At 44.8% G+C, this 26,252-nt stretch overlaps 1 protein-coding gene across 8 annotated transcripts in view; it reads left to right on the top strand.

Moving 5' to 3' along the window:
• The first annotated feature begins 314 nt into the window (after positions 1-314).
• The window catches only part of Dyrk4 (dual specificity tyrosine phosphorylation regulated kinase 4), a 41,334-nt gene continuing 15,396 nt past the window's right edge, over positions 315-26,252 (top strand). For 2 of the 8 annotated variants that reach the window (XM_042274149.2, XM_076568015.1), the window contains exons 1-10: positions 342-430; positions 5,350-5,443; positions 9,156-9,185; positions 17,670-17,750; positions 18,469-18,585; positions 19,811-19,949; positions 21,903-22,066; positions 23,716-23,852; positions 24,152-24,292; positions 25,863-26,001. In XM_042274149.2, coding sequence (XP_042130083.1) covers positions 393-430; positions 5,350-5,443; positions 9,156-9,185; positions 17,670-17,750; positions 18,469-18,585; positions 19,811-19,949; positions 21,903-22,066; positions 23,716-23,852; positions 24,152-24,292; positions 25,863-26,001 — 1,080 coding nt within the window. In that variant the 5' untranslated portion in view covers positions 342-392. Of the gene's footprint in view, positions 589-5,349; positions 5,444-9,155; positions 9,186-14,250; positions 14,462-17,669; positions 17,751-18,468; positions 18,586-19,810; positions 19,950-21,902; positions 22,067-23,715; positions 23,853-24,151; positions 24,293-25,862; positions 26,002-26,252 lie in introns of those variants that run through there. The other 6 variants (XM_042274148.2, XM_076568013.1, XM_042274150.2 and 3 more) reach the window with 6 other exon arrangements.

The following is a 26,252-nucleotide window of genomic DNA, read 5'->3' as shown; positions in this document are numbered from 1 at the left end:
TCTGAAACTTGGAGCAGACTAAACACTCATGGACATCTCATGAGGAAATTCTATTCAGGGCTTTAGTCTACTTCTACATACTGTTTCTGAAGGGGCCTGGAAATTTTCCAGTCTGGTCTGTCCAACCAACTTTAATCTCGGGGTCCTGGAATTTCTTTCATATCTTGGCTGATCCATGAATTGGGAAGATAGAAAACGAGGAGGTGAGGGGGAGATGTATTCTTTTGGCTTATGTGAAAGATAGTTTGGGCCTTGACTGGGGTAAGCCTGTTCAGCTCAGAGTCACAAAAAGGGCCTGAGCCGTTTCTACAGCAACGGAAAGAGGGTGTGGCCCTCCTTGGGCTGGTGGCTCACCCTAAGCCTCTGCAGGGGTCCCTGTCTGTGACAGCCCGATGCAGCTCCTCCCACTTCCTGCCCTCACCGGGACAGAGTAAGCGCCGGGGAGAAGAGGCTTGCGATGGGCGCGAACCCTGAGCCAGCTAGGGCCGGGTCCTCATGGGGCAAGTGGAAAGGGAGAAGGAAGTAAGAGAGAGGGATGGGCCGGGTGCGCTAAGCAGAGGAGCTTCAGGCCTCGCCAGCTGCACGCTGGTGAGCGCCCTGACCCTCCTCCTGATGGAACTTTGTGTTAGGGACGCCCGCGGAGTGCCGGCAGGGAGGCGGGGCCTGACTCCAGCAGCTTGGGGCCTGAAACCATTCTTTCCCACGTTATCATTATCACTGCATGTGGATGTCGTTGTCACATACACACACCACACAAACACACACAGAGAAACACACACAGCTCAGCCCTTGGACACAGGAGTGTAGGGACCACATGTCCAGATCAACTTTCCTCAGTGGGACTTGCTTGCACTGCAGGAAAATCCCCAATATTGGCAATAGGGTTTGTTTTGAGAGGTAGTGGGCACACAACTCTGAGCATTTAGTATCTGAAATGTCCAGGCCACGTGGGGCTTAGGAAACTTCATCCTTTCAGATAGGTTTTAAAAAGCATCAGCTTCCACAATCTTAAGTTTGGATAGAAACATCTCTTGAGAACGTCCTTTGTCTTGCTAGAGAGGTGAGATGGGGGTAGTTGGAATTCTAAGGAATCTTCAAACATGGCCCGTGCCTCTAATCTCAGTATCCAGAGGCAGAGAAGCAGGAGGGATGGGCGGTAAGTTTGAGGCCAGCCTGGGTAATATAGCAAGTGTCAGGCCAGCCTGGGCTACAGAGTGAGATTCTGGGCCATGCCTTACTGGTCCTGGGACTCAATCCTTCTCTATTTTCATCTTTATCCAGAAGAAGATGGGAACCTAAAGGTCTGTCTGGCAGTAGGCCAACCATTCCTCTGACTTTACGCTCTCCAACTCCATATTGTCTACACCCAAGCTAAAATGCATGCTTCTCAAATGTGGAGGATCCGGGGCAGCCAAGCGTGGTTTTAGCTGACTCTAGCCCCCATGTAAGTTGGTGTGACCAGCTAAAAAGGGGGAAAGGCTAGCATAGACGATACTCAAGTCACCAGAACCATCAAGGGCTGCAAACAGGCACAGTGCCTGAGCTAGCGATGATAAGAACACAAGACTCCTGGAAACGGTAGCCACTTTCGAAGAGATCACTGAAAAAGGAGAAAATAGAGTAAAATAACCACAGTGCAATCTTAACCTGCCATGCCTGTGGGATGCTCTTATCATGGAAGAAGTTTGGACAAAACCCCACAGGCTGCCTGGGATGGGGTACACATAGGGTAGAAAAGTTTTTTACGTTCTGAACACTCAAGAATTCTTGGACAGAAAGGAGGATAGATTTGGTCTTTGTGCTTTTTTGAGGATAGCAGAGAGAGGTGGGGAGAATATCTTGTGTAATATCAATTACCCTCCTCACAAATATTTAACAAGAACCTACCATATGAAAATTAACTGCTCAGTATGAAGTGGGCTGTTGGGAAAAAATGTTCACTGTCTCAGGAACACTCCAGCTCTGACAGGTGATTATCAGGGAGACTAAAGGTCCCTGCACTACATAAGGGCATGGAAGAGAGGGTTTCCCCAAACCTCCAGCTCTTACAATTAAGTCACTGGACCATGAGGGGTTCAAGGACTCTCATAAAAGGGCTGAGTTGAATTTGCTTTGTCAGGGGTGTCACTTAAGTAATTAAATAATCATGTCCCTTTTTGAAAAAAATGCAAGGAGAGTCACTCTACCCCTATTCTACCACCATATCTGCCCCAAAGACAACCCCAAGGTCACAAAGGTCAAGCGACTGTCACCTGCAGTAGAAATCATGAAATCACAATAGGTAACCTCAAGAGATATATTTTCCCTTTGGACATTAGTATCCTTTATACACAGATGCATATGTTTAAAATTCCACACAATAGGATTTTAGTAATGCTGACACCTCCGTGGTTTCCAGATTCCAAACTTCCTGAGAACAAGAAATCCATTTTCCTTATCTTTCATCCTTCATACTTAGTACAGTTGTTAGCACTTGGCCGATGCTCTAAGTTCTTTGGTGAATTAATTTAAACTCTCTTAGCTTTCTATTCTTTCAGCAAATTTGTACAAAGAGTTTTCAATAGAGACATATCACCATGCTCAAGCTTATGAGGAACTGAAAAAAAAAAAAAAACAGCTCACCACCCATGGTCCCACGAGACTCAGGATCAAGATGAGACAAAAATTTGAACCCCTTGCCAAGACAAGTGACACTAACGTTGTTAACAAAGGGAGTTCACACAGAAAAGTGCTGCTAAATCCAGGAGGAAAGAGAATGGTGTGAGGAGAGGAGGAAATTCTGATCTGTATGTAAGATCATCGTTTACATTTTAGATTCATTTTTCAAATGGTCATCACTCCCGCTCTGGGCAAAGTTTGTTATCTTCAATCATTCCTGTAATAAGATGCAAAGGAAATATTAAGTAATTTTAATTTGTTTTCTATTCAGCTCATTGCAATTTTTGTGCACTGTGCTTCAGTGGACCCCAGGACCTTATGGTGTGCTCTACCACTGAGCTACATCCCAAGCCCTCATATCATATTCTGAAGATTAAAAAGCATTTGCAAAGTTTTGAGTCCCACTTAAGTGTTACAATTAGAAGCCAGATAATGCATAAATGGAAACACAGAATACACAGAATAGAATCTTTGGTAATCACTGAATCATCACAGGGAAAGAAAGAAAGAAAGAATTTACAGTTCCCTCTCTATCTTTGTCTCTCTCTCCCTCTGTCTCTCTGTCTCTGTCTCTGTCTCTGTCTCTGTCTCTCTCTCTCTCTCTCTGTGTGTGTGTGTGTGTGTGTGTGTCTGTGTGTGTCTGTGTGTGTTCAGCCTGACAGTGTATTGTAGGATTAGAATTAAAATTACTAGAAGGGTCTTTAGAGTTCATTCGGTCTGGTCTTAACATTTTACAGATGAGGGAATGGATTACAGAGAAGACCAAATGGCTCATTGGCCTCTTGGCCACATGGAGATGAGGCTCCAAGGTCCCTCAGCATCATCTGTAGGCCTTGGTCTGGCTTTTTACCTTCAGCTGCCAGGGAGGGAAGAACAGAGGAAAGAACCCCAACTATATGAAGGATGTACTTTACTTCACCCACCTTTCTTGTGAAGTAGACAAAGAAGGATGTGGTACAGGACCTTGACAGGAGAAATTGTCTTCATTTCTCCCCAGGGTTGGGAGCTGACCAATGCTGTATCCAGTTGAAGGCCAAAATTCTGCCTACTTCATCTCTCAGCTTATTTCCTAGTCCAAATGTGCCCTCTGTCCCTGCCTTGACTGAGACCCTCACTATGCATCAATAGGTTCACAGAACGGCTTCCTAACCAAGTCCCTCCAAGCTGTGCCCCATGGCATTGCCATGAGATGATCCTAAAACACAGAGCTATTGTGTCAGCCCAGGTGTAGAGAGATAACACAGGCCACAAGGCTAACCTGGGCTATGTGACCCTTCACCTATATAGCCCTTCAGAATGTCTCAGGGCTACTTGCAATTCCTGGAAAGCCAGAGAATGATCCTTCATACTTTGTTTTCTGTGTGTGCCTTTGCCTACCTGCTCTTCACTCTGTCCTCTCTGCTCACTCAATTCTCCAACTTTACTCCCTGGAGGAAGGTTTCTTATCTTTGTGTGTTGTGTTTTAGTTTTTAACAGTCCTCTCCTTCTAGATTCTTTTAGATGTCTGTATGGATGTTAGCTTCAAGCCTCTTATTAGATAAGTATGCGATCCTATTACATACTGTTCTACTGGTTTTACTCAATTTGCCGTGGGTATTGTAAGACCCACCTCATTTTAAAACTAACTATCATATTCCATAAAGCATATATGTCATGTTTTTAAATTCTTATTGGATATGGAAAGGTAAAATCTTGTTTTAAAAAAATGTAATTCCTCAGTGAATGTGTACCTGCTTGTCTTCAGTTCTGTGAATAAATGAAAAACCATGGTGCTGCCATGACTAACTGGCTATAATGCTTGCAAAAGCTAACTATAATGACTTTACACTAATCTTCATTCTGGTCCTGTTTCTTGTATTTTTTTTTCAAGTTCCCTTTGCTCTTGCCAGAGCTGGAGACTGTAAAGAGACTCCATGAGACACAGCAGGATTTCAACAGTACTCCACGACTAACAAGAACTAAAAATGTCCTGAGAGTTCCCCAAGACTTGCCTTCCATTTATATACCACAGCTCTGTCTAGAGTCCATGACCATATGCAAGTCTTTTCTTATCTTGTGCAAGTTAATTATTCATTGAGTTGTGCTTTGAATGAGGAAGGCGCAAAAAAAAAAAAAATGGTGACAGGACATCAGCTCTCCCTTTCTTTTTTGTAGACATTAAATCACTCAACTATCCACTCTATGTATGGGGCATCCATATCATAGGGGCGGGGAAGGTGTGCTAAGAGAATGAGATTGGCTTTGCAGTCAGCTAGGGAAATGGACTCTGGGCTGGCCCTTGTAACTAACTGCTGCCAGCTAACTTTGCCGCCCTGCTTCTTGGCTCCTGCCTCTCCCTCCACACTCTTGTCTTTCCTGAGCCCAAGAAGGAATACAAGAGGAGCAGAGCTTGTCCTTGCTGTAAGCTGGTCCCTGATTTTCTCTAAGCTCTTCTGCTTTAGTTCATCCCCAAGTGCATAGGCCTTTATTTGTATTTTATCCCTATTGCCACCTTGCTGTTGAATTATTACCGCTTCCACCTTCATCATCATTACCATTATCACCACCACCATCTTTGAGACAGAGTCTTCTTATGCAGCTCAGGGTAGCCTTGAACTTGAGATTTTCTTTCCTCAGATTTCTAGTTCTGGTATTACAGGTAGATGCCTCCATGCCCAGAGTCAACTTTATTTTTTGCTCTCTCTCCTGCAGGACTCCGATGGATGGAAACAAGCCGAGGAAGCGCAGTTTGACGACCTTCCCGATTTTGAAAGCAAGGAAGAAGCAAAGTTTTACCTCTGTGAAGGTAAGCACCATCAGGTCCCACATGAAGAGTGGAAATATCTCCCAGAAGATGTGGAGAGCCCCAGACCCAAGGGGGTTCTCCCACCCAAGCACCTCAAGGATAGTACTGAGGTGAAGATATTCAGGACCCAGTTGGATGGTAGAGCCAGTGCTGACTTTTTCTAGTTGCTATGGCAAAATAGTTGAAAAAAGCAACTTGAAGGAGACAGGGTTTGTTTTGGCTCCGAGTTAGAAGGTACAGTGCACTGTGATGGGGAAAGCATGGTCGGTGACAAGAGCTTGTGGTGCCTGGTCACACCGCATCCGGAGTCAGAGAGCAGAGAGATGAATGGTGGGGTCCTGCTTGCTCCCTCTTTATTCATTCCAGGGCTGCAACCCATGGAGCATCACTGCCCACATTCAGAGTGGATCTTTCCCTGGGAAGCTTTCTGGAAGCATCCTCCCAGCGCTGTGCACAGATTTGTCTTCTGAGTGGTTCTGAATCCCATCAGGTTGACAGGATTACCCATCACTGTGGACTCAAGGGAAAAACAGCCAGACTTGCGAGGCCTCCATCCAACAGGCGGCTTGTGTTGGAGAAGCTGCCCGGCCAATGACTTGTCCACAGTTGCTGCTTCTCCCTTCTGTCTACCTGGGACTACCTCAGAACGTTCTGCCATAGTTCCCAATAAGTATTCAAGTTCACTTCTGGAAAATATGTTCTTTTTCCTGACAAAAACATCATTTATTTTTTTCCTCGGCCACAAACCTGAATGAAAGGCGCAGCACAGACGTTAGATCAGGATGCAGTAACCATGTTCACCGTCTATGAACTAAGTAAAGGGGAGACTTCTTAATTTAGTACAATTTAGTGTGTTCAGAATATTACATTGTTGAATGTTGAATTTCAGAATGTTTTGCAGCAAACTTTAGGCCAGACCCATCAGGTGTGGAGACCTGAAGTCCACCCCTGCTTCCGTGGTTGGAGGCTCCAGGATTAGCAGCCTTTGTGGTAGCTCCAGTGACCACTTGTCAACTCCCTAAACCTAGGATTCCATACCTCCTCCAAGTAGTGTTACTGATTGACCTCCCCAGCACCTCAAGATTATAACTCACCAAAAGGATCCAGGCAGGTGTGGTGGCACAAACCTGTATTTCTAGTGACTGGAGGAAGAGAGTTGGGCTTGGGTTTTTTGAATAATGTCGAGACCGTTAAAACTTTGAGAGTTCTTGGTAATGAATGGAATGAATTTGCATTATTAGATGAGAATAAGCCTTTTGAGGGGCAGGGACAGTTTGAGGAGACACGTGAGTATCAAGTTGACGAGAGATAGGCTTACCTTAGGTAACGCCCATTGCCACTTGATTGGTTTGAGAAGGCCCAAGTAGATTTAAAAAGCACACTTGTGGGCACATTTGGGAGGGAGTCCAGAGAGAATGAACTAAGCTGGGAAACACCTTTCTAAGTGTGGGCTGCCTCATCCTACAGGTTAAGTGCCAGCATTCCACCAAAGGGAGGAAATGGAGAAAGCCTTCATTTCTTCAGGCTCTCTGGGCCCCCTTTTTGGAGCCCATGGCATGGCTTGCTCTGCTGTGTCCTCTCTACCACAAGATACTAAAACCTCTGAATCCATGAGCCAGACGAAATTTTCTCCCTTTCAGCTAGGCCAGGCTTTCTGTGTTTTTCAAGAAAGCGATGAGCACGATGAGCTTTGCAATTCGAATTGTTTTAAGCTTCTTGAACTTGCCTTCATGGATGAGATGATTCACAGATGAACCTGAGAGGCAGGTGTTCTCCTTCTCCCCATTTCACAGATGGGAAAACTGGTAACAAGCAAGAATCCCCAGCTCATGCGGGGAAATATAGGGACTGCAACCCAGAAGCCAACCCCACATTCTTTTTTTTTTTTAATATATATATATATTTTATTTTACAATACCATTCAGTTCTACATGTCAGCCATGGGTTCCCCTATTCTCCCCCCTCCCACCCCCTCCCCTTACCCCCAGCCCACCCTCCATTCCCACCTCCTCCAGGACAAGTCCTCCCCCGAGGACTGTGATCAACTTGGTAGACTCAGTCCAGGGAGGTCCAGTCCCTTCCTCCCAGACTGAGCCAAGCATCCCTGCATAAGTCCCAGGTTTCAAACAGCCAACTCATGCAATGAGCACACGACTTGGTCCCACTGCCTAGTTGCCTCCCAAACTGATCAAGCCAATCAACTGTCTCACCTATTCAGAGGGCCTGATCCAGCTGGGGTCCCCTCAGCCTTTGGTTCATAGTTCATGTATTTCCATTCATTTGGCTATTTTTTTTAAATAACTGAGTAAAACTGAAATTTATTATATGCCACAGTCATTCTAGGGACCTCCATGCTATATATATAGCCTCTATGGTTCTATGGGTTGTGGTCTGATTGTTCTTTATTTTATATCTAGAATCCACCAATGAGTGAGTACATACCATAACTGTCTTTCTGAGTTTGGGTTACCTCACTCAGGATGATTTTTTCTAGTTCCATCCATTTGCCTGCAAATTTCATGCTTTCATTGTTTTTCTCTGCTGAGTAGTACTCCATTGTGTATATGTACCACATTTTTTTCATCCATTCTTCCGTTGATGGGCATCTAGGTTGTTTCCAGGTTCTGGCTATTACAAATAGTGTTGCTATGAACATAGCTGAGCATGTATCTTTATGGTATGAATCAGCATTCTTTGGGTATATGCCCAAGAGTGGGAAGGCTGGGTCTTGAGGTAGTTCGATTCCTAATTTTCTGAGAAACCGCCATACTGATTTCCACAGTGGTTGTACAAGTTTACATTCCCACCAACAGTGGGCCAACCCCACATTCTTAATCTCACTGTTCTTTGTCTCTGAGCTAAGAGGCATCTGCTAAACCAGGAGGCAGTGGTGGTGCACGCCTTTGATCCCAGCACTCGGGAGGCAGAGCCAGGCGGATCTCTGTGAGTTCGAGGCCAGCCTGGGCTACAGAGTGAGATCCAGGACAGGCTCCAAAGCTGCACAGAGAAACCCTGTCTCAAAAAAAAGGCATCTGTTAAATGTTGCTTTTTTAAATTTTGTTTTGTTTTGTTTTTAGAGACAGGGTTTCTCTGTGCAACCCTGGCTGTCCTGGAACTCACTCTGTAGATCAGGCTGGCCTCGGACTCACAGAGATCCACCTGTCTCTGCCTCCTGAGTGCTGTAAATGATGCTTTTTAAAGTTACTTATGTAATTAATTTCAAAAGCTGGGCATGATGGTATTAATGAGTGATATTAATTAATTAAGAAAGTATTAATGAGAACATGAACTCTTTGGCTGGCAGATCCTGCTATCTCCCCTCTCTGTTTAACAGAGAGCAGATTCTTGTGAGAGGCATCATCCCTCATCCAAAAAGCCCAAGGAAAAAACACCAAACCAACCATTTGCTATTGCAGAGGGTTAGAAATCTCAGATAAAACCAATGGCACACAAAGCAAAGGTCTCGCTTGTCGATCGGCTCTAGCTCTTTTACGCGGCACATTGGTATCTAGGGTGATCCATTCATACTTTAAATGCAAACAAAAGGTTCAGAGGAAGAGTTTGCCATGATCACAGAACATTTTAAATAAAAGCATCTGCTAGAGTTGGTAGGTGATGAAAGCCCAGCGTAGACTTCTACCCAGTGTACATCTGGATGAAACTTGGCATCCTGAAGAGGAACATTTACATCTTTTTTTCCATTCTCCCTCAGGGTCCTACCCTTCCTCCTGAGATCTACACGGTGAGTACCAGCTCCTCTGCCTTCACTCTCACAGATGCCCTACTTTGGAGAGAGGGGAACAAAGGTTTGAGATTACCATCAATTGCTGTGTAAAGGATATTAACATAAACTGTCATAAGAGAGTGTCTCTGAGTGCTGGAATTCAGCAGAGCGAATACATACTTCAGAGGGCAGCATCTCTAAGTTGTGAAACAGCATGTTAACAGAGAGGATAGAGATGTTAGAAATACAGCGTGGCTTTGGCTTTTCTTATTTTCTCCTTACATCTGTGTTGAGATAATCTCCCTCAGTTCACAGAGAAGGAAACTGAGACCCAAAGAGATTAAACAAGGTATCTAAAGCCAGCCTGCTAATAAAAGCTGAAATCAGGACTCAAGATTTATTCTGTAATTATGAGTATTTTAAAAAATATTTTCATTATAATGTATTTTAAGATCTATTCTAAAAAGAACAATACACAATGATCCTCTCATGTATCCAGCATAGTATAAGTAGTCACCTCAATGTCCCTTCCCATTTCATTTCATCCCATTCCTTGTCCTCCGAAATCATCATTCTCTTGAGTTTTACATCTATTATCCCACTGCTCTCCCATCTGTGCATGCTCACGTGTGTCTGTGACCAGTGTCACAAATGTGATAGTGTTTCCAGACTATTTATCCAGGGATGGGCACCCTGGGTGATGAGATTTGAAGACTCTGAACTTTAGCAGATATTGCAAAATCTCCCAACACTGTTATCAATGTGTTTTGCCCCTGGTACTGTATACAAGTTTCATCTCCTCACCATTTTGATCAGTTTATACCCTGGAAGGCTATAAACTTTGTGCTGACTTTGTCTAGGAGGAAGTTTCTCTGTGTCCTGCCCAGCTCCGCAGTCATGACAAATCTCTCCTACTAGCAGTCCTGCAGCTGCTTATAAAATAATTACATAGAGCCTTATATTAATTACAAACTGTATGGCCTATGGCTTCAGCCTCTTGCTAGCTAGATCTTACATCTTAAATGAACCCATTCCTATTAATCTATATGTTGCCACGTAGCCGTGGCATTACCGGTTGGCTGGCATCTTGTTGCTCCTTGGGAGGTGTGCTCTCGTCTCTCCCAACCCTGCCCTTCTTCTCTCTCTATCTCTTTAGGATTTTCCCACCTGAGTCCATCCTCCCCTGCCACAGGACAATGTAGCTTTATTTATTACCCAATGGGAGCCACACATTTTCACAGCATACAGAAAGACATCCCACAGCAACTTTGAAACTAAGTGACATTTTAATTGTCTTTAACTTGCACTTGATGATTGTACTAATGAGATTGAACTTCCTCTCATCTGCTCATTGGCCATTTGTGTCCTTTTCTAAAAAGGGCCTGCTCGTGTCTTTAGCCCTTAAAGGTTTTTCTGTGGTGCCACCATTTCTATATTGACGCTAGAATATTTTATATGTCTATCTACTAGACCTTTGCCAGTTGTAAATGGCATCTCCACATTTGTTGGCTCAAATGTTTTCCTATACTTAATAGTCATACAGCAGTTTGGGATCTATTAAAAAATGGAGGACAAAATTCCTCCTCACCTGTCAAAGTCTACCTATTATTGGCATCTATGGCAATGTATAGCTGTTACAATTGATGACACAATACTGGGAAGTTATTATCAACCAAAGGGTGTAGTTTATATGTGGATATGCCCTTTATATTGTGCAAAAATTTGACAGTGCATAATGTCATGTATTTATGTTCACAGTATCACAAAGGACAGATTCACTGGCCTAAAAATTCCCCATTCTCTACCTATCCACCCATATCTTCTCCTCTGTGACAGCCCTACCCACCACTTTTCTTATGTCAATTATTTTATCTTTTCCAGAATATCATATAGTTAGGATCATACAACATGCAGCCTCTTCAAATGGCTTCCTTTCAGTTAGCAGTAAAAGTGCTTTCACATTTTGTGGCTTGATACGGTTTCCCTTTATTAATAAGTAATACAGCATTATGTGAATGCAACAGCTTGATTACTCACCAATTAAAGGACATGTTGATTGCTTTTCATTTTTTCAGAAGTTGTGTGAATAATGCTGCTGTGGAACATTCATGTGCAAGTTTTAGTGTGGACAGAAGTTTTTAATTCATCTGGGTAAATACCAAGAGCTTGGATGCTGGGTTGTAGGTTAGTGCTACAATTAGCTGTTGTAGCTAGAGTTTTCCTGCCTGGCCCACAGTCAGGAGAAATCTGTCACCCGCCAGTCCCACAGCCGCTCAGACCCAACCAAGTAAACACAAAGACTTATATTGCTTACAAACTGTATGGCTGTGGCAGGCTTCTTGCTAACTGTTCTTATAGCTTATATTAATCCATTTCCATAAATCTATACCTTGCCACATGGCTCGTGGCTTACCGGCATCTTTACATGCTGCTTCTCATGGCGGTGACTGGCAGTGTCTCTCTGCCTTCCTGTCCCTCAATTCTCCTCTCTGTTAGTCCCGCCTATACTTCCTGCCTGGCCACTGGCCAATCAGTGTTTTATTTATTGACCAATCAGAGCAATTTAACATACAGACCATCCCACAGCAAGCTGTTTTCAAAAGCAGCCAGACCACCTCCTAAAGCAGCCACAGCATCCTGCCTTCCCAGCAATAGTGAGTGAGAATTCCTGTGGTTGTCACTTCCTTTTTGTCTTTTGATATTGTCAACATTTGGGACTTTAGTCATCATAAAGTGTGTATAGGACTAACACATTTACATTTATAATTGGCTAATGACTTCCGATGTCAAACATCTTTACCTATGTTTGTTTAAAATGTCTGTATATTTTTGATTTTGAGACAGACTTCAAAGTCCACATACTATTATTCTTTAATCTATGATTTGTTAAACGTATTATATTTAATTTATTTAACTGTATGTGCACATGCACATTAGTGTGTGTATGTGTGTTGGGGGATGAGTGTGAGTTTGGCACAGCATGTAAGTGAAGGACAGAGAACAATTTCTAGAAGCCAGTTTTCTCTATGCATTGTGGGTCCTGGGGTTCACATTCAGGTCTTCAGGTTTGGCCGAAGGTACCTTTGCCCACTGAGCCATCTTGCCAGCCCTATGATATGAATCCTTAAAGACCAGTCATTGGTGGACTCTTTTAGAAATCATTCTACCAGAGCCAGAGCACTGTCCTCAGTGCTGTGAGACAAAATGATGCACTTCAGGCCAGACTGCACAGTAGAGACAGGCATGACCATGCACTAGACAGGCACGGCAGGGTACAGTAAAGGCTCTCACTGAGGAAGGCATGATGAGGGCTCTCACTGAAGTCGAAGCAGGTTTCTCCGGCAGTTCAGTGAACCTCTTCTTCAGCTACTGTCAAGAACACTCCATCGTGGTTCACTAATGGACCAGCCAGCCACGACCTCATCACAGAGTATAGAAATAGGGCTCATTCATTGTATTGTCTTCTGTTAATGCTGCCTGGAGTTGTTCAAGGAGGCTGCGTATGAGGTGGAGGGGAGCATTTCAGGAAGAAGTAACATAAGCAAGGTCATGGCATAAACCTAAACGAACAGAACACAGTATTAGAAATTATCTCCTTTACTGCTTCCATGGTACACATACCTCTATGTTGTGGTATCTTAGTGTTTCATGCAATAAGTAATAGATAATTTCTGAAGCCATATCCAGATAGTATCTGCATAAAAATATGAAATTTACTTAAAGATTTATTTTTTAAAAATTTTTATGTGCATTTGTGTTTTTGTCATGGGTGTTGGGGTCCCCTGAAACTGGAGTTACAGACAGGTTGTGAGCTGTCGTGTGGGTGCTGGGAATTGAACTCAGGTCCTCTGGAAGAAGAGTCAGCGCTCTTAACCCCTGAGCCATCTCTCCAGCCCCTTATTTTTTATTTTATGCGTGTAAATGTTTGCTTGTATGTATGTCTGTGTACTGTGTGTATGTCTGGTGCCCAAGAAGACCAGAAAAGGTATCTCATCCCCTGGAAATGGAGCGACAGATGATTGTAAGATGCTATGTGGGTCCTGAGAATGAAAGCCACGTCCTCTGAAAGTGCTCTTACCTGCTTCAGCCTCCTGAACATATTTTTAATTCGAGAGTTTCAGAGAAGAAGTATTTCCTATTTCCGTGTCCCTCGGCTTTGTAGACCATGAAGAGGTCAGCTGGGGTAGCCGCATGACTCAGGAAGAGGGCATTTGAGGGCTTGGGTTCCAGACTCAAGTTTGCTACTGTCGGGGGTGGGGGGGGGGGCGGTCATCTTGGACAACTTATTTGGATAACTTTGGCTTTTCTTTCTCCATGTGTAAAACAAGGCCATTCTGTGACATATTTCCAAAGACTGTCCCCTGGCAACATGATTATCCAAGATTCATTGGTGAAGTCATGAGGGGATGTGTCCCCCGATGCCAGGCACTGAGAAGTAGGAAATGACTCCAAGTGTCTGCACTTTCAGGCCTCGGTTTCTGCCCTTCTCTCAAGTATGGCCAGGTGGCTGGTGGGCAGGTCTCCTGGGAGGACACTGCATCCATGACATGGAGCTGCCGCTCCCATGTGAATGGTCACGTCCATCCCACTAATGGGTCTCCAGAGTCCTTCCTTGTCTGTGGGAGGACCCAGGAGGCAGTTCCTTCCTGCTTAGGCATCCTGGGCTTCCTCATGCACAGCAAAGGAGCTTTCAGCAAAGACTCTTAGCTAGAAATGGCAGTCAGATAGAAACCTTGATTAGCTGAGATCTGCAGCTAGTAATGTAGCTTAGTCCCTTTGCTGGGCTGCAGGATCAAGGCACCTTCCCCTTTCCCAGCTCTTTGTCTGGCTTGGATGGGCCTAGTCATCCATTTAAATTGTGTTCAGCATCAAATCCCTAATGATTTTTCTTCTCTCTCATCATCACGCTCTCTCCTTACAGCAAGCGTTTGTTTTGAACTCATGTTTGGTTTTTTTCTTTCCTGGTCTCTTGGAGAAGATTCTGGAGCCTGCAGGGAGGAAGCTGTGAGCTGATAGCAGAGAACTTAAACCTCATCTGCCTGCCAGGCTCATCCAAACTCTAGGGATTTTTTTTTTTTTTTAGAGAGAGAGAGGTGGGGAGAGAAGGAGGAGCCAGTTGAGAAAGCAGAGAAGTAGCCAGTGAGTAGTGACTAAGGCAGTGTTGTTTGATGGTGTACCTCTGAAAAATCTAGGTGGCCTAGGGGCATGGGACCAGGGGAACTGATGCCCACCTAGAGCCCAGATGCTTTCTTCCCTGGACATCACAGATGAGGACATCCAAGGCTCAGTCCAAGGTAATAAGACCAGGAGATGCATCTTGGGATCCTGTTAAGACTAGATCGGAATGGGGGGAAAGAGCCATTGTCTTTCAGCTCTCAGAATAATGGTGTTGGACATAAATCCCCCCCCCCCCCCCGCCCACCGTGGCCCTTGTAAACAGCACAGAGCTTTTCATCTGAGGTGGGGGAAGGGTGTGCGTGTTCACTTGGGACCTGGTGTGATGTGAACAAAAGCCAGAGGAGAAGACAGAATGTCACTGGGTGGCACTGAGGATTTCATCCTCGTATGGTTCTGGGGAGTCCATTCTTCTATATCCCGCCTTCATTCTCCCAAAGAGGTCACGTGATCGGGTCGGTGTGACTCACACGGGAATGAACACCTGTCTATTTAGGCTTTCCAAGACTGGGTTTCCTAACACGGACCCCTTGTTAAGCCCCACAGCCCCTACACTACATTCAGAAGAGATGCATTTGTTGGGAACAAAGCAGTGAGGGACCAAAGGACAATGCCAGAAAGTACGCCACCTAAAAAGAAAATTTTGTTCTGCATTGTGGATGTGGGAAAGCACAGTCGCTTCCTCTTGTCCCTTGAGGAAGCTATTGTAGAATGAGGTGCGATGGGATCTCATGCCTCTTGAAAAAAGTGGTCTGCAAGTCCATCATCTGGTACAACACACCACTTTCCGAGGCTCTCTGCCCCTGCCCTTGTGTGTGTGTGTTTGTGTGTGTGTGTGTGTGTGTGTGTGCTAATCTATGTATATGCACCGATACAGAAGGATTTCTGTGTAGCCATCTGTAGGTATATTAAGTTAAATGCGAGTTCTTCTGTATCTAGTCCTAGTCAATTATGACATGATGGTGATGGAACCTCGCTGATAATGTAAATCTTCACCTCAACAATGAGAAATCTGCCATCTTCCTTCCAGACACTGCATTCAGTTCCAGTGCACATGTCGGGCAGAATCTGATGTTGTCTCCCAGAAGTTCTGTTTTGTTTTATTCTTTTCTCAGGTTAAGCATTATGATACTTTAGGTTTTGTGGCCACATCATCTTGTTCACCGTCCATCAGGTCTGTGTTCATAGCTTTTCCTGTTTCAGGGAAAATGAGCAAGATCACCCCATGCTCTTCACAGCTAGAGACAATGAACTCCAGTCGGCAGTCTCAGTGTGTGTAAGGCACAGGTCTCAGCAGGTTACATGTATACTTTATTCCTCACACTAGCCCTCTGAGGGTTTCATGGATAACATCCCCATAATATACAATGAACGACTGATAACTGCCCAAGCTCAGTGATTAGTGGAGTTGTTGAATTAAAAACTGTCACCAGGCATGCACCATCCTGGCATTAGAAGGAGAAGGATGAGGATGAGGATGAGGAGGACGAGGACGAGGACGAGGAGGAGGAGGACGAAGAAGAAGGAGAAGGAGGAGGAGGAGGAGGAGGAAGAGAAGGAGGAGGAGGAGGAGGAGGAGGAGGAGGAGGAGGAGGAGGAGGAGGAGAAGAAGAAGAAGAAGAAGAAGAAGAAGAAGAAGAAGAAGAAGAAGAAGAAGAAGAAGAAGAAGAAGAAGAAGAAGAAGAAAAGAAGAAGAAAAGTGGCGGCGGTGGGGGGTTTTGGGGGGTGATTTCTGAATCTTCATGCCCCTGAGCATTATTTTATTCCATACCACTGCTAAAGGGGTCCCTCTGAAGTACCACTCTGCACATATGGTATAAACTGCCAGTGCTTCATAGTTGGCCACGGGATAAAGGCCAAGTTTCTTTGCTTTGCTTCCGGTGCATTCCAAAATCAGCCCCAGGCTACAAGCATGGGCAGTGGAGAGCCCTAGTGCATGCCAGACACTACCACTTTATGCCATAGTATACTCTCTCTCAGCCCCCATGTCTTCCAACCCTCCCTGCTCCTCAGGCTCGTAGCTCTCACACTGGCATCTCTGTTGGTGATGTCTGATAGTTACGTATTATTAATATAATTCTTGTTAATCTGTCAGTCTCTCCATTGCATTCTCAAGACTAGCTTGTTGATCTGATGGTCATTTATGAGGTTTAACCCCCATAAACACACTTAGTAACATTCTTTGGGTTTTAAAGTTAATTTGCAGCATTTCTCCAGACACTAGGGTCCATTTGACGGACAGGAAAATTCTGAATTTAGCACACACTGGCAAATTAATGAAGGTGGTCTGAAACCATAGCTATTGCCCTTGTATATCCCTTTCCTTCAGTCCTCTTCCAAAGTCTAGGAGATCACAGCTGACTATTGAAATAGTCCCCATCTGTACAGCTCTGAGGAGGGCTTAGCTAGAGGGTCATAAATTCAGGCATTGTACCCAACTGCAAAATTTTACAGAGGTAGTCTGTCTCTACTATATTTTTTACTTAAATTTTAATCATATCCCTAATAATAACAAGCACATAATCCAGGCCCACTGTTCTGCTAATAGCTTCCCAAGTGGATCATGGAATGAAAGGCATAGCCACTGGACCACTGTTTATCTGTGTGCAGCACACAGTGAGGCCGTTTACCTCCGTGATGGCTTTCTTGACCTTGGTACACACTGTTTGAGGAGTTGATTTTTCTCTCTCCACCCCATTCTAGATGTGAATTCTCTTCTAATCAGATCATGGGCATTAAGGCTGGCCATCTAGATTCGGGAAGGTTCCACTGAGGTGCCTTCAACATATTGATGGTAAAGACAGTTCTGAGTTATAAGCATTTTATCATCTAATGAGCAAGAACAACTTGGATTTTATTCCTTTCCATGTCTAAGGATTCTGATAATGTTTTGTTGGTGAAAAGGTTATACTGACTACTTTGTTTTTGAGATAAGAATTTTCTTTATAGTCAGGCTGTCCTAGCACTCACAATCCTCCCATCTCAGGTATTCCACTGCTGGAACTACAGGCAGGTGTCACCCCACTTGGCTTTACATTGCTTCCATTCTTTTTTTTAAGTGTGGCAATTATAGGAATTAGTCAGTTGATGCTTAACACTTCTGGAAAGAGCGTTTCTTTGGATAACAATTCATACATGCATTCACTGAATAACAATTCATTCATGTATTAATTGAGTACTTCTTTTAGCTTCTCTTGACTTTTCCTAACTTTAAAGTTAGGAGAGTTGACTTCAAGGGCACTTTATCATAATGGAAAAAAAAAATGCACAGATGGTTTGGGATGAAAGCAGGCAAGCTCTATTTCAATTCTCTCCCGCCTGACCCAGGTTGAGAGTAAGCCTTTGGTTCAAGTCCAGAAGCCATCCTCCAAGATCAAGAAGCTAAGAATGACCCGGTGTTCACATAAGGTAGGACATGATGATGATGGCCAGTGCCATTTCTCTAGAAGAGGGTGAAGGCAAGTGGATGGTTGGGACACAGTTTACCAGGCCATTTTGTTTAACAATGACCACACTCTAAATAAGGCTGTGTGTTGATAGGTGAATTCCCATTCAGTCCATAGACCAATCAACATAGGATAATAGGGATCAAATTATAATGTACCTGTAGAGAAGATTAGGGTTTGTGTTGCACATATAGCAGGAAGAACTTCTCCACATTTTGGATGCATTTTCATAGCATTGTATGAAAGTCAGACAAACACTTACTTTGAGAGACACATTAAGAAACTTACTATTTCTTAACTGAAAATAAATCCTGGTTGGAGATAGGTCTTTTAGGTCCCTGATATTGCAATGGTGATAATAAGGCCAGCACCTTTGGAATACTCTACATATATTTCCCCATAAAAGTCTTATGAGGTAGGTCCCATTTTGTCACCATGGTAACAAATGAGGCTTAGAAATCAATATGACCTACTCGAGGCTTACAGTTCATAAGTGGTAGAGGGAGGATTCAAACCCATAGCCCAACTGATTGATTACTCTGCTCTCTGGGATCTGCTTTTTCTTATGAACCTGAGTTAGGTGTCACATTATTGTGGAGTTTAGGATAGAAGAGATAACCCAGAGTACACTTCCTTTCCTGGGATGATGTTTGTAACATATTCCCTTTCTCCTTTTGTAGAGTACAAACACCAACATCACTGCACTCCCTTTTGTAGACACAAAGGGGAAGAAGAACACAATTAACTTTCCACACATTGGCAACAAAGTCCAGTCAAAGCCATCCACGCTGTATCAGGTGAGTAACATGATGGTCATGCCCTAAGCAGATTTGAAGCCTGAGTTCAATGCAGGTCTGGGGAGGTCTGGATTCTAGACTTCTCACTTGATAGGAGTAAAAACTTGAACAAACGTGCCTTGACTTTCTTTTACCTATAAAATGGTCTCTCTGTGGCATCATGAGCATTCATCAAGGAAAAGAAAATGAAGTCCCCGCTGTATAAATGGCAGAGCTATTCAAAAGATTGTCTTCTAGTGTGTCCTCTACTTAAAAAAAAATGTAATTATGTGTAATGTCTGTGGGTATGTGCGTATGAACGTAGGTGCTCATGGAATCCAGAAGAGCATGGGGTCACAGGCAGTTGTGAGTCACCTGGTGTGGGTGCTGGCAATGAGACTTGGGTCCTTTGCCAGAGCACTATGCGCTCTGAGCCCCATCCCCCATCTGTCCTCTACATTTCCTGGGATGACCCGGTGAGACACTGTGAGCTAGGAACAAGTTGACCAGAGGCTAGTCTCACCTCCATTGAAGGCCCTGTAATCCACTAAGTCACTTAGCTTATTTGGAATTGGCCTATACTAGTTACTTTTCTCACTGTTGTGACCAAATGCCCGAAAGGAAGCAACTTGATGGAGGAGGGGTTTATGTTTGGCTCAAAGTTTAAGCCAGTGAAGTTCTTCATGGCAGGGAAGGCCATGGGCAGAAGGGGCTCAAGGAAGCTACTCACATTGTGTCTGTGGGCAAGAAGCAGAGATGAATGCTGGTGATCAGCTCAGTTTCTCTTCCTATTCAGTCTCGGGCAACCCCCAAATCTCCCTTAATGGTACTGGTGCTTCCCACATTCAAGGTGGGTCTTCATTCTTCATTTCAGGAAACCTCTTGTAAACAAATCAAGAGATGTGTTTCCATAGTGACTGTAAATCCAGTCAAGTTAATGCAAAGTAACAACCTTATGGCCTCCTCAAGAGAAACAGTAAACACTGTTGAGTCTCTCTCTACAGAGACATGCCACTGGGTTGCCAACTGCACAATGTAATACAGTGAATCTTCCAGGGAATCGCATGAGAGTCGGCTACTCTTTCTAGAAGGGCCAAGAGACCCACAATCTCTTAACTCATAACTGTTTTCTCCAGGGAGTGGTAGGACATGATCCGGGCTGGAGGTAGGTCTACTGGGTCAACTGGATGACCTGTGACCTCCAAGAGAATCTAGTCTTTTATTACAAACTTGTTTCCCTGGACAGGAAAATCATATTCACAATCAAGTGCTCTCCTCTGAGGTCAAGACTTCTGAAATACCTTACAACTTTAACCCTAAAGCCCAAGACACCAAGCCACATCCAGAACTACCAAAGAAACACAAGGTCCCTCTTACAGCAGCAGGTATGCCTTTCAGGGAGGAGCGAGGTAGAGTGGTGGAGGAGTAGAATGGTGGGGGAGTGGAGTGGTGAGGGAATAGAGTGGTGGGGGGAAGCATGGTTATAGATGTCTAAAAGGTTGAGAGCTGAGACAAACTGAGCTGAGCTACGGTGATCCAAGCTTCCACATACTAGAGTTATCAATTAAGGCAAAGAACCAAAATGAACAAAATTAATCCTGGGACCTCTCACTGTGGCTGGCTAAGCAGGAGGCTAAGAGGGAGCAAGCACCAGCTCCCTGTGGTCCATTGCTCACCATAGAACTGACAAGGTCAAGGTCGGCTGTGTCAGTGGAGACAGAGGAAGGGCACTGTCTCACTATGCTGCTGTATGGACTCAAGGGGGAAAGGCATGCGAGTTAGAATTAAGGTTGACAAGCGCTGAACGGTCACAGTCAGGTGTTTTGAAGCTTCCTCTTCCTCTTGATAGGGCCATCTACACAGGGAAGCCTGAGGAAAACCTCAGTCAGGGCCAGGTAGAGGGTTCCAAATGGCAGCACATGTGGGGTGCAGGGAGAGAGTACTCCTGGGTTCAACATGGAGGTACATAAGAATGCTGCCTGCCAGGGAAGTTTGATCCTGGGCTGTAGCTCTAGCAGGAGACCACCATGTGTGTGAAGTGCTTTGAGTCAGAAGGGAAGCTGCCCTGTGATGCCTACCAGGGCATTGTGCATTGGGCATGGTGGAGCCTGAAAAACCAGAAGCCAGACTCCTCCTTGGCTTCAGAGACTCGTGGCTTCCTTCTTAAGGCTCAAAGCAAGAGAACCCAAGTCTTCTGAGTGTCTTCCATGTGCCAGCGTTTCCCAGTCTGCAGCAGTTCCACCATAGAGCTGAGCTGAAATTGGCTGTCCTCCTTCAGCCATCCCAGGAATGACCCCAAAGCAGACAGCTTCTGTTGTGAACTAGCTCTGCCTTTGCAGGGTGTGATAGCTGCTTTCTTGCTGACTCAAGCCTTGGTTCTGCCTCTGAGTGGAGAACAACCTCTTTTAGTCTCTAGGTGACTGACTGGTCACACATAGGAAGACAGAGACCATGTGCTTCATTGTCTACCCCCCAGTAGTTCCTTCTGTCATTCTTCAGTTAGCAAAACAACTGGCGCTCCTCCCGAACCCTCTGTCCTGAGAAACCCCCATATATTAAAGTTGATATCACTGGGGCTGGAGAGATTGCTCTGGCTGCTCTTCCAGAGGACCCAGGTTTGATTCCCAGCATCCACCAACATGGCAAGTTACAACCATCTTTTACTCCAGTTCCAGGAGATCTGATGCTCTCTTCTGGCCTCTACAGGTACCAGGCACACATTTGGTCCACAGACATATATGCAAGCAAAATACACATAAAAATTTGAAAAATTATTAAAGTTGACTATTACCCAGAGTATTCCACCCCTGCCCTAATACACACACACACACACACACACACACACACACACACACACACACACACACACACACCCCTGCTGTGATCTGATCATCTAGTACAAATATTCTTCCCTGTGTCCTGAGGTGCTGCCTGGGCTGGCTCGGCACAGATCTGAGTGGGAAAACTTGCCAGGACAGAAACTATATTAAAGTTGTACTTACACTACCAGTCTGGCTCCAGTAACCATCACCACTTTCAAATCCTCTCTTGAGTATTATATGATTCCACATGAACTTGGGCAAATGACACCTTAATACTGCTGTTGCCACAGAATTTTCTCCTGAAGCTTTCCCCCCATGCTGTGGCACACCATGGTCTTGGGTTGCTAAATTCTCCTTGACATTTATCCCTGGTGCATTTCCATGGGGTTACAGGTTCTCTGTGTGGTCCTTGGGAAGCCAGTTTGCTGGGAAAATGCACCCTGAACTAGAAAGAATCTGTGTCTAGGGCAGATCTCTATGTGACTCAACTGAGCTGACAATGTTTTCCACACACAGAGGCCCTAAAGTTTTTTAAGAATCAGCTGTCCCCTTATGAGCAAAGTGAAATCCTGGGCTACTCAGAGCTGTGGTACCTGGGGCTTGAAGCCCAGAAGCTAAAGGTGATGCCGGAGAAGTTCAGCAAGACAAGCTTTGATGATGACCACGGCTCCTACCTGAAGGTGCGGGGCTAGGAGGACTTGTCTGGGATTTGGGTTGGGGTGGGGAATATTGTATCTAGAGGAAAACAGAGGGGGTATTTTACAGTACTTTATACTGGTGTACTAGGGGGTAGGTTTCCCAAAGGATTCTAGTGGGTCCTAAAAGAAATGCTATACTAAAAACAAAACAGGAAAATATGTGATTTATCCTACAAAACTCTGTTGTCAGAATACCAATGTTCTCTATGAATGCTGGGGCAACAGACCTGTATGCTGGGTGAACTACCATGGGCTCCTCTGAGTAACCCTGGACCCATTAAGAAAGGAGTAAGAGACGTCACCTTTGTGTTCCCTTTCCCATTCTCTTCCATACAAACCCCACTTGTGGACTCTTTTTCTATTTTATAGTGAGAGTCATTTTCCCACCAGGAAGGAAAAAAAGCTTTTGGTATTGTGGTCTCTGATGCACAGTACTGAATTTCCTTTTGTTTTCAAATTTTGATCGCAACAGCTCCTCTTCCACCTCTCTTATTGTTCCTCTGGGGTCCTGGGGCAATGCCTTCTCCCAGCCTGAAGTGATCCCCGCTTTTGGTAATGTGTGAAGGTGATGCTTCACCCACCAGACTGCGGTTGTCCAGAGTCTCCTCTTTGGGCATCTCATTGTAACTTGGTCTTAGACGTCAATCTTCGATGGTGTCTTAGAAGCAGTAGGTTTTCTTAATGGCATGTAAGCCCTGTTTCTCAACCTACTGTGCACACAGATCAACTAGGGATCTTGTTAAAGAACAGATTCTTATCTGACAAGATGTGATGGATAAGGGACTTCACGTTTATAAGAAGCATTTAGGTAATACCCAAGGTACCAGCCAGACCACACTTAGAGAATCAGGCATGTCATTTCTACTATACACACTACAGGAGAGGTCAGGTTCTCAACAATTTTAAGTCAAGGATCCTTTGGAAATCTAATAAAAGCTATAGTCCCTCACATCCGGGGTGGTGGTGGTGCATGCCTTTAATCCCAGCACTTGGGAAGTAGAGGCAGGTGGATCTCTGTGAGTTTGAGGCCAGCTTTGTCTACAGAGCGAATTCCAGGACAGGCTCCAAAGCTACACAAAGAAAACCTATCTTTGTGTGGCTTTGACTGAATGCCTGCTTCCTGCTTTCTGACCAAGAATTGGATGATAATTCTCTCTTCGAAGATGTTTTTATTCTTGGCCAAGAAAGGCCCAAGTTCCTCACTGCTTTCTCAGGCTAGGATTAAATCTAGACAAATGGAGGAGGCAATGCCTGGCCAAGAAATGGCAAAGCAGGCACCCAGCTTTCTCTTATGGACTGAGGGCAAAGCAAGGGTCAGAGTGGAGCTAATCTTTTTCTACCACAGGCCCTAATCCTACGGAAACACCAGTTCCCCCAAAGAGCATCCCGTGCTCTATTAGACACTATCAGACATGGATGAAGCCTTGTGGGGCATTTCCTGGTACCATATGTGTGGTCTGGGGTCCAAACAACCTAATCATTTATGAGGAGATAAGTTGAGAGCAGGAGTACAGAACCATTTCCTCCCCAATAGTGAGCCAGAATCTGGGTGGTGGGATCCAGGGGCCCTGGAGTGAGGTGAATCCGAGAGTCCATGGTTCTCTCCCTCACTGCTGGCCTGACTTCTGCAGGTCCTGCATGACCACATTGCCTACCGATATGAGGTTCTGGACATGATTGGCAAAGGGTCCTTCGGACAGGTGGTCAAATGCTTGGATCACAAAAACAATGAGTTGGTGGCCTTGAAAATTATCAGGAATAAAAAGAGGTATGGTTTGACAGGTGACATGTAGACACTGGACCATGTGACTCTGGCTGCTTCCAAGAGCCAATTCCCTTCTCCATTGCTCTTCTCATATCTCTCTTTGGCTTTTGTTGTTTCTCTCTCTACCTCTCTGATACCACAAAGGGGCAAGAAGAAGCAAAAATGGAGTTTTGGATGCATTCTGACATCTTAGACATTTCTGGGGTCGTTAGGCGGGACTGAGGATTGTCTGCAACAATGTGATATGATGCTTGTTTTCCGTTCTTATTGCCCACCACCCTGATCACTCCCAATTACCCCAGATTTCATCATCAGGCTCTGGTGGAGCTGAAGATCCTAGAAGCCCTCCGAAGGAAGGACAAAGACAACAGCCACAATGTGGTCCACATGAAGGACTTCTTCTACTTCCGGAATCACCTCTGTATCACCTTTGAACTCCTGGGGTCAGATGCTTTTTCTTTGTTCCATTACAAATGGTTGCATAACTGACAGAAGAGAAACTGGGGTCAGAATACTAGAATCTGGATGTGGTACTTAATGTCTAGAGTGGGCCTAATAGCCACTCAGATAGAAAGGAGGTTGACATCTCACTCCCTGCCTCAGTTAAGGCTTTCACCTGCTTGTATCCATACTTATGCTGGGCTTCCAGGATGCTCAGTATTGCAGTAGTGACATATCACAGCCCTTGCTCTCAAGATCAAAACTGAAGCGTGCTGAAAAGGACATCACTTTGCTTTCATGTCCTCCTGTCCTGGCTTCCCAGTCCTGTGGTGCAGAAATTAGAACACAGAATCACAGGCAACTGGCTACTTAGAGTGGGCAGATGACTTTGAACTAGAGTAAAGGCAAGAACAGAATTTTTTTAAAAAAAGAAAACAGGACCCTGAGTTATGCTGGTTGGCAGCAAATGACTGAGTATGGATCTGAAAAGACATGCTTGTGGGAAGGGGCCATGCTTATTTGATTATCTTTCTTTCAGTGAACACTGATGCATTTCAAGTCAAAGCAGAAACCCAGAATGCATTTCTCAAAGGAGAATGTTGAAAGGGAGCTCTCAGTAGCCAGATGTTTCTGGGTCATTGATTTAGTAGCTTGATGCTTCCATGACACTGTCATGGGACCTGCTCCACTTCAAGGAGAGAGTGGACATTGTTACCCTTCTCTGGTGACTGCAAAATGTAATCTACTTTCCAGTATGCACAAGTGAATTATCTCCCCTGTGGTCAAATAGACAGGATAAAGTACCCCTCTTAGCCATTTAACACCATGCCCAGGTAGGATGTCATTGTATTTAAGAGCTATGAGAAACCCAGCTACATTGGGGAGTTGCTCAGGGTCAAAGGCTGGGGTGTCTAGAACCAGCTCTCCTGTCTGGATTGTGCCTCCAAGACTGAACGGCTTTCTACACACTGCCACAGATCCTTTCAGAAATGAAAGAGGGGAAGGGAGTGGCCTGGTGTTGATACACATGCCCTTTCCTTCCTGCCCTCATCTTGAAGTCTGCACAGAAGAAAAAAGCCACCAGCTCACAAACGTGTGCTTCTTTTAAAGTGCTTGGCATGCATTTCCAAGACTTGCAAGTCAGCAGCTTTCACACAATACAGCATGGGTTAATGGAATGTTGAAAACTTCCACTACTGTGGAAAACTGAGGATCGTATGGGAAGAGGCAGCTTTTACACAGTTAAGAGGCCGAGTAGCCATACTTCGGTAGAGTGGGGCCTCCCTGGTTTATGGGAGCTTCCGTTGGCCCATTCTCATACCCCGCACATGTCACGATGCTGAAGTACTTGGCGAGTCCTATAGGCTGGGTGGGGCAAGTGTGGCTGCTTTGTCGAGGGCTCCCTGGGTCTTACCCAAGAGCTGGAGGACCTCTGGCTGTGTGGCCTTGCCTCCTGGTTTATGATCTGTTTGATATTAGAGAGAACCGTGTGACACAGGGTATACATGTGCGTCCAAGCTGAGCAGGATGTTTTGACAGCCATCTACATCACTTTCCCTCTCTTTTTCTCAGAATCAACTTGTATGAGTTGATGAAGAACAATAGTTTTCAAGGCTTCAGCCTGTCCATAGTTCGGCGCTTCACCCTTTCTGTTTTGAAGTGCTTACAAATGCTTTATGTGGAGAAAATCATCCACTGTGATCTCAAGCCGGTGAGTACAAAGTGTCCAGCAGGTGGGGCTGGCTGCCATCACTGGCTCCAGGGTGGAAGATAGGCAGTGTTCATGTGCAGGTGGGGATGCAGTGAGGACTATGGCATAAATGCTAGGGAGAGAAAGGGGGTGATATATTGAGGTATCTAGGAACAGGAACTCCTTAGGGCATTCCTACAGAAGTGGGGGCATGTTTGATGTCTTGAGCATCAAGGTGTACTAGAAGTAGTCCCAAGAGTACTCTTTTGGTA

Source organism: Peromyscus maniculatus, chromosome 3 (assembly GCF_049852395.1).
Source record: "Peromyscus maniculatus bairdii isolate BWxNUB_F1_BW_parent chromosome 3, HU_Pman_BW_mat_3.1, whole genome shotgun sequence".
Taxonomy (NCBI): domain Eukaryota; kingdom Metazoa; phylum Chordata; class Mammalia; order Rodentia; family Cricetidae; genus Peromyscus; species Peromyscus maniculatus.
The sequence above is the reverse complement of the archived record's forward strand: the minus strand, read 5'-3'. Positions and strand labels throughout refer to the sequence as shown.